Genomic DNA, 8531 nt, shown 5'->3' on the forward strand with positions numbered 1-8531 from the left:
GACCTGGCAAAGGTATGTCCATTCGCCTGCGGAGCGAATTCTGCTAGAGAATTTGTAAGCGGTACCGTTAGTTCACGTAGAGTGGCAGCGTGGTGTGTCCTTGAGAAACGTCATTCGTACTGATGCATCCTGCGTTTTATGACAGCTATAGGTACGCAAACTCTCTGGGCGCCAAGCCTGAGCGCTTTCATTGAGCAGATTTTGTAAGATGCACGGCCTTCATGGCTCTCAGTGGGTCTTAATTTGTGTCCTTAGAGCCAGACTCTTCCCTCTTTCGCGAAGTGCGTGTATTTCGCGTACGTTGCAGGGTTCGGCGTGGACCAGATGGTGGGTCATCTAGACTTCTACCCCAACAACGGCAACAACCAGCCGGGCTGCCAGAAGTACAACTTCAGGAAGTTCGTCGACGAAGGCGGTCTCATTGAAGGTGAGGCTTTTTGTTCGCATAAACATGCATTGGCACCGTCGCCGGGGCGTGGATTTAGACACCACTTATTCTAAACGCCCCTTATGGTTGCTTTACATCGTCTCTGAATACACAAATGGCTAGATCGAATTAGTGATAGTTCTCTCGAAAGCTGAGGCTAAGAATATGATGAAACCGCTTTCATTGAGTTCCACGTGCATCTGACTTTATATAAGAGATCGTCATTTTAAGCACGTTCTTCTGAAATAATTTAGAAGATGATTGAAACTAATGCGCGATATAATGTACACGAGGAGTCTCAAAAAGATATACTGGCATCCTAGTTAGCTTAAATGGTAGGGGCGACCACTCTGGAAAGGCGTCATTTCTAGGTTCGATTATGAGACCCGGGACGTGTTGCTTCTTGCGCTCCAGAAAGTTCTTTATGCTGTACACTGCCAGGCTGAAAGCTATATTTTGTCAGAACTGTATTTAATGCCAGTAGCTTCCTTTACCTCTTTCGGATGTTTTAGTGATTGCTTGTTGGTCGGACACGGCAAAAAGAAGTTCGCTGGTTCGCTCACACGTTTGTTCTTAACGGGCCATTCGCTTACATGGACAATAATCGAGGCTAGTTTCTGCACATTTTTTTCTGTTTCCTCGCAGGCGTACGCAGGCTGAGCTCGTGCGACCACATCCGATCACTAGACTATTACATGGAGTCCATCACGCGAGACATGCGCTGCCTTCCCGTGGCCGTGTCGTGTGGATCGTGGGAGGAATTCGAGGCCGGCCGCTGCTCGCGCTGCGGTGGCCAGAACTCGCACTGCGCCGTCATGGGCTTCTACTCGGACCGCATGAAGACCAACGCCAACGGCCAGCGCATGGGACACAAACTGTACCTGAAGACCAACGACGGCCACCCGTTCTGTCGTGCGTACGACATTTTGTGTACAACGCCTTCGAGGGCGCGCACGGCGTTGCCGTTATTAACGTTGCCTTACTTCGTTTCACGCATATATAGCAGACAGTGCTGCGCAAACTACGCAAGTATTGCGCGATCATAAATGTCTCCCTCCGCGAGTTTCGCAGAGCAGTTGCTTTTGATATGCGATGCTTTTTGCGGAATAACTATTTTCGTATATTACAACTCCAACTTGTGCCCGTAAAGTTACGTGCAGTCAGGTATTATTCGTGCCCCTTCGAGCTTCCAGTATATGCGACGTACTATGTTTTGGTCGCGAGCGAATGTGGTGCGCTGTGGCCGCTGGTTGCAGAAGTGTGTCGCTCTATTCGTACGGTGGTAAATAGGTTCACATCTGCGACGCCTTCACTGAAAGAAGTACGCCATATTTGGCGACAAATAAGTGACTAATGTTACATGAGTTACATGACGCATAACATACTTTTCTGTCAAATACGTGCACTGCTTTTTTACGCTAAGGCAAGCTGTGAGAGAAGTCTCGCTAGCCTTCGTAGCGTTGCCTGCTATGTATGCCCTGAAGTAGAAAATAATTGGTAAGTTTTTGAGGTCTTCCTTTTAGCACCGCTAATGCTTGACCTCTTTCCGCTGCCTGCCGGTGCCCGTCTCCGCAATATCAGCCCCATGAAAGGCACTTTGCGGCGTGCGGACCTCAATTTACCACTTCCAGCGGCGACTGCCGCCACACGGCAGCCGAGGAAAGGTCACGCCGCTCGAACGACCTGTTTTCGTTGTCTCCCGTAAGGTGACGCTGCCTGCGGCGGGATTGCATGCTGCGCGACGGAGCCATATAGCTCAAATACTGCCGCCCATGCGCAGCCTCACCTTCGATACAGTGTACCTTCGAGATTAAAAGTGACATGGGGCAATATGTACCACCCGATCTCGGAGGTCCCAGTGCGGATAACCTTCCTTCGTTAAAGGGTGGCTGAAAGGCGCGTGCTTACAGCTAGTGGGCAGTTAGGCCTATAGTTAAAGGGAACATGCCAGCAACGGCCCACATATTGCGGGTGCTGTGGTTGCTGGCGCCTGCGGAAGTACTGTCGATCCAGTGTAGAACCTCCCTTCGTTATCTGCCGCCTGATGGCGGCGAAACCCCTCACCGCCTGATAGAAAGGCGATGTCTGCATGCCTGTAGTTGTGGTGCAGGCTGGGGTTATGTTATTTTACCATTGCCCCACCATAGATGATTGCCTGTCTGTGCCTGTCTGTGTCTGTCTGTCTGTCGCAATGCAAAAGCAAACAAGACAGTGGGCGAGCAAGTGGAAGCCTTGACTTAGAGCCGGCGCTTTGACAAATGAAGATATATGGAATAAGGTCACACGGCACAGTTACGCAAGCGGCAGTTATTTAACGGCGCTCGTCTCCCCCTTACCGTATACAACAAATACAGGTATAGATCGTGTTCAGTTTGGAATTGGAAGGAAGCTCTACTGTTGGGATTTGACAGCGAAACCAACGCATTAAGAAACCCTCAAATGCAGAGTACATGTCAGACGAACACTTGGCCGCGGACGTTTCTCGCTGTAGCGCTACTGTATTTTTTTCTCCTCTCTCGCACCCAGTGCACCAGTACCAGGTGGCCGTTCAGATGTCCAAGACTCCCAAGCGAGCCGTGTGGGACGCCTTCGGACAGCTGTACCTCAACCTGAAGGGGAAGTTTCATGTCAGGCTTGGAAAAAGGTTTGTGTCTCTCCCGTTTGCGATTCTTAAAGCGAGGAAATCCCCCCCACGGGGCTTCGCTCTTCGAACCGCCACCAGAGGACGCCGCAGGGCTCGGGCTCCTAAGGTCCCTACCGTGGCTTGTTGCAATGGACGGGCTCTGTGTCTCTCGCTCGAACGTGCGTGTATGGCTTGTAGTTCTAAATAATGTTCTGGCTCGTGAATATGCAGCGACGGGTGCATGCTGGACGCGCAGGGTAAGTACACGCACACATTTTTGCACTTTGAGCAGTTTTTCTGGCTCGTGGGCATATTAAGACGCTGCTCCTTCCGTTACTTAGTGCGAAATGGCCCAACTACGGCTAGCGGCTGGGTATTTGGTCGGTCAGTCACCGTGCGAACACCGATCTAAATAGGGAAATAGTGGGCAACCTAGCTTTTGCTGAACATTGATCTTTTACTCACGTGCCCTTCTGAGAATCTGTAGATATGTTTTTAACAGACGGGACACGTAGGCGAGCATAGGTTATTAAATTACCTTAGACTCCCATGTCTTGCTCCGGATGTGAACTTTTGTGCAGTTCTTGAGTACATGCCTGTCCGGCCACTGCTAGCAAGGCCCTTGCAACGCTAGGCTTCTCAATCAATATTTAAAAATTGGGGATTTAGGGGTAAATGTAACAAATGCTGGCAGCATTATATACTTCTCACATACACACACATACCTACTGCTAACGCAATAAAAAACGTTTATAGGCAGAGCCAGAATACTATTTATCACAGTGAAAGGACCTCAGGGACTTCCGTTGTGATTTTGGTCACATAACATAGCAACCTCTCGGAGGAAGAAGAGACGCGGTGAATAGCTCTCGAACGTCGGAGCGCAAGATCTTTACCAAGCCTCCCGACGACAGGTCAATGTGCGCTGCTTGATTTTGCTGAATACAAGCACGCAGGTGATATACACACACTCCGTGCTCGCTGGACATCTAGCAAGCCTTACGTCGTAAGCAACTGAGCCACCCATATTTACAGCTAGTGTGCACCTGGGAGCAAGAGTATAGAAACAAGAGATTGCGCAAGAAAGCCGATTTCCGCCTCTGCCTGTGGATGTAACTTGAACTTGAGGACTGCAGCCCAAACTTGGCATTGCGAGCTTTCCAGTGTACTCCTAAATTTCAGTTTATGTACGTAAATACGAAGAAATTCAGTTTTTTCGGCAACGCTGTGGTCCATATACTTTTGCTCAGGGGGGGGCACACGTAGCAATCGCGGAGCGTCCCTGCCGCAAGTTTGCTTTCCTTGCACTCATGGCGTTTTGTGCGCAGACCTCAAGACATTCGAGGTGGGCGTCGGTACACCTACTACGTCACCACCCGGGAAGAAGTGACCGACGCTGGAGAGCTCGGCCTGCAGTGGAACAACCTGGATCCCGAAGTGGACAACCGGCTGTTCGTGCACTCGGTCAAGCTGCGGCCCTTCGACAGCTTCTTCAAGCGGTCTGAACCTCTCCCCAATGCGAGAATATCTGTGCATTCTTCGCGTGTTGTCCTAGCGTCGGGATAATATAAAAATTGCCTGCGTATTGTGGACATCGCGTTTGGATACGTGCAATATAGCTACGACGCCAACCAGTGCTACTCTTCCTAGTAGACCATGACGTAGTTTGTTGCGACTTTAATGAGCCGATAGCCTTCTGAAAGTTATTTTGTCGTGGGTGTCGATCAGCGATATATATGTTGGCTAGAGCCGCTGCCTCAGTTCCATCTGCGTGATTAGCCACACGATACTTCCGCTACGCATTCAGCCTTGTTAGGATGATTCTATCGAAAAGCAGGAACTCGTACTACCCACTTACTGGTTGCGTCTTTTCACGCGGTAAATTACCGGGAAGTTATGCAAGGGGCCCTACGAGTTGATTTTGCACATCTTGCCGGAGACTGTTGTTTTTTTTTTGCTATAAATTGGTTAACCTTAAATTAGACTGTTAAACTGTCAGTAATTTCAGTCAATAAGTTGGCGCAGCTCAGCCAGCCGCGAGTATGGCTGGCTGCCTGCTTCGTAAAAAATGTGGAGATAAAATGAGAGGGTAATATTTGCGTTTTACAGCGTAAGGTGTTATGGGCTCATTCTAATAGCCGTTTCGGGTCGCGATGATGCCTCCGCCGGCGTCCACCGCGTAACCGCTATCGCCGGAAACGCGAAAAAAAAGTACCCGATTCCCTCCGGAATCAAACCCGTGCCCGCTGCGTGGGAGCCGGATACTCTCCCACTGAACCACGCAAGCGCTTGCTATCGGGCCGCGGAAAATATCCATATATAAGGCAAGCACGCAGGGGGAGACGACTCGAGCCTCCGCGAGTATGGTGGCGCCATCTAGGTAAGATGCCTGCAAACGCAGCGTCCGCAGGCGCAGACGACGATATGCGATTCAGACGAGGCGCGCAATCAACGCGCTGCCGAGCCTCCGCCAGTATGGTGGCGCCATCTAGTTAAGGTGCCTGCAAAGGCGGCGCGCCCGACATGTAAGTTGCAGTTCTAAGGCGCTTGATCGGGCTCAGCAGACTGCTGTGCAGAGAGCATTACAAGCCGCAGCTCGCCGTCGACGCCGCGCGGACCGTTCAGATCGTTCTCGTCAAAACGAGGTGAACCTATTGCCGCGAAGACCCTGTTGTGCGTGGTGCCCAAATTGGAGCTACTCTTGAGCCGCTCCACCAGTTTACGCTGTGACTGTGCTGTGTGTGCCGCGCAGGCCTGTGACTTTTTGGGTTTAAGGCCAAAACTACATCTCTACGTCTTCGAGTACTTGCCTCAAAATGTTACGTGGGTTTGCCGTATTGTGAATCTAGGACATATCTATAAAATTTAATTCTGGAGCTTTCAATTATTGACACCTTCGTCTGCACGTTTTGTTTTCTCGCCTTGGTAAAGGTGTTCATAATAATTAGCACTTATGAAACGAATATAGGGTCAGAAAAACATGGTATATTCGCTGCCTAACTGAGCGTTTATTCGAAATGCAAATATTAAAGACGTATATATAAATGTGGTGACATACTAGAAGTGAATATCGGTTATCAAAAACAGGTGTGCTCAGGCAAAGGGAAGTACTGCGAAACGGTGATGCAATAGATCAGGTGCTCTCCAGAAACGTTTTGCCTTTTGGAAACTAATCCCGGCGTCGGTAGCTTGGCGTTTACAGGTGTTTCTTGAAATTCAGAGTGCCTCTTTGGAGTTATCACGTGTGTCTGGAGTCATACGGTGCCTCTATGTAACTTATGCCGTGCCTCTGTGAAACTTATACCGTGCCTCTGTGAAACTTATACCGTGCCTCTGTGACGTTATGCGGTCCCTCTGTGAAGTTATGCGGTCCCTCTGCGAAGTTATGCGGTCCCTCTGCGAAGTTATGCGGTCCCTCTGCGAAGTTATGCGGTCCCTCTGCGAAGTTATGCGGTCCCTCTGCGAAGTTATGCGGTCCCTCTGCGAAGTTATGCGGTCCCTCTGCGAAGTTATGCGGTCCCTCTGCGAAGTTATGCGGTCCCTCTGCGAAGTTATGCGGTCCCTCTGCGAAGTTATGCGGTCCCTCTGCGAAGTTATGCGGTCCCTCTGCGAAGTTATGCGGTCCCTCTGCCGAAGTTATGGGTCCCTCTGCGAGTTATGCGGTCCCTCTGCGAAGTTATGCGGTCCCTCTGCGAAGTTATGCGGTCCCTCTGCGAAGTTATGCGGTCTCTCTGCGAAGCTATGCTGTCCCTCTGCGAAGTTATATAAAGTTATACGGTCCCTCTGTGAAGTAATGTGGTTATTATATGAAGTCATGGGGTTCCTTTATTTAATCATGGGGTGCCATGTGCTTTGATATAATTTTGAGTTTCAATTCAGCATTCAAGCGTCCCTTTGGACTAGTTTGCTGCATACTTGTCGTAACTATGTGCCCCCTGAAGCTGCGAAGCACTGTTAGCATTTAATGCAAACATGGTGCATAATATGCATAAAAAAGAAAGCATTCACCAAGTGTCGTTCTTTCTCATTTCACTCCCCGTGCTTCGTGTAATGCTCAGCTTTATTCTTTTTTGCTTTCTTTTTCTGCGTATTCCTACAGAGGCAAGAAGAGTCTGACCCAGACTCTGTACTGCGCCAACCACTCCCACGCTCTGCAACCAGGAGAGGAGATGTTTCTTCGAGAAACGGACTCCTGTCCCGACTATTGATGTGTCTTGGAGCGCAGCTCAATGAACTGGTGCCGTCGAGGTCTTCTTAAGCTGCTGGTTTTCTATTCACTTCATCGTCGGCCTTGGGAAACAGCGAAAACTCGTCGACTCTAAGGCGCAATGACGTCATCCGTGCCATGACATCTTCATCGAGATCATCTGTGCTAGGAACACTTTGTTTCACCCATTTGTAGTGTCACCGTTACATGTGCCCCACTCTTTTGTTTCTTCTCAGGAAGTGTTTGAGACGCCGAGCATTGCTGTGGGCCGCAGGACGTTGATTTAAGCGGCATTTGTGGACGTGCCTCAGGTGATGATGTAAAACATTGCGCTCAACGCCATGTCACTGCCAGATCGGGTTGTTCGTCTACTTTGTTGGTCCGCAGAATAAAAGTCAGGGATGCCTGGTGTCAGTACAATACATTCAGACGTTTCTCGAATTGCTAGATAGATACGACTAGTTTCCAGGAGGGGGCACTTAAAAAAATAGATGTCTCACGTTACGTGATTTCATGGGATTTGGGCACGTTTTCAGACTTGCGTTTGGTGCGTATTTGTCTTTCTCGGAATTTGAATATGAATGTCTGATTCGCGCGCTCTAGTGGCCGAGGGATTGCAGCTCAGCGGTGGTTTATAGTCAGCGGAAATCACGTGACCCAGTTTAAAGTTCATGCATGTGTTTCAGAAAAATAAAACGTGGGGAGGTGATTAAATTTCTAGTTGAATAAAATACTATCTTTCTGGGTGACCTTGGATATGAGAATGAGGTGTATAAATTATATAACTCATTATGAGAGCCACGCTGGAGCGTCAACGTTTGATCGACGTCAACTAGAGGTGAAATCACATTCCAACTTTGTCATCATCGACATTATAATCATCGCCATCTCGATCATCACATGCATACGATAAATTTCAGCGACAGCATCAGCGTTCTCGCATTTTTAGACTGCACTATCCTCGGGATCCCCGCCCCGGCGGCCGCGTTTCAACGAGGCAAAATGCAAAAACGCCCGTGTACTTGGATTTATGCGCACTTTAGAGAACCCCAGGTGGTACAAATTATTCCGGAGTCCCCCACTACTGCGTGCCTCATAATCATATCGTGGTTTTGGCATGTAAAAACTCCTAATTCAATTTTTAATTTACGGGATCAGCCCACGAAAGAGGCTAGGAACAGACTTTAGAAACAGTCATACCCGATACGGAAAAGTGGCTGTGATTCGCGTAGGAAGACGTCTTAAAAAATTCATTCGCAGATTTATGCCACTCT

The 8531-nt window shown here is 49.2% G+C and overlaps 1 protein-coding gene across 4 annotated transcripts in view; it reads left to right on the plus strand.

Moving 5' to 3' along the window:
• Positions 1-7954, plus strand: part of LOC119464217 (pancreatic triacylglycerol lipase) — a 39395-nt gene extending 31441 nt beyond the window's left edge. For all 4 annotated transcript variants that reach the window (XM_037725103.2, XM_049655793.1, XM_049655792.1 and 1 more), the window contains 5 exons: positions 308-427; positions 1073-1339; positions 2954-3071; positions 4379-4549; positions 7150-7954. In XM_037725103.2, coding sequence (XP_037581031.1) covers positions 308-427; positions 1073-1339; positions 2954-3071; positions 4379-4549; positions 7150-7258 — 785 coding nt within the window. In that variant the 3' untranslated portion in view covers positions 7259-7954. The remainder of the gene's footprint in view (positions 1-307; positions 428-1072; positions 1340-2953; positions 3072-4378; positions 4550-7149) is intronic.
• Positions 7955-8531: the final 577 nt, after the last annotated feature.

The sequence above is a fragment of the Dermacentor silvarum genome, chromosome 9 (genome assembly GCF_013339745.2).
Source record: "Dermacentor silvarum isolate Dsil-2018 chromosome 9, BIME_Dsil_1.4, whole genome shotgun sequence".
NCBI lineage: Eukaryota > Metazoa > Arthropoda > Arachnida > Ixodida > Ixodidae > Dermacentor > Dermacentor silvarum.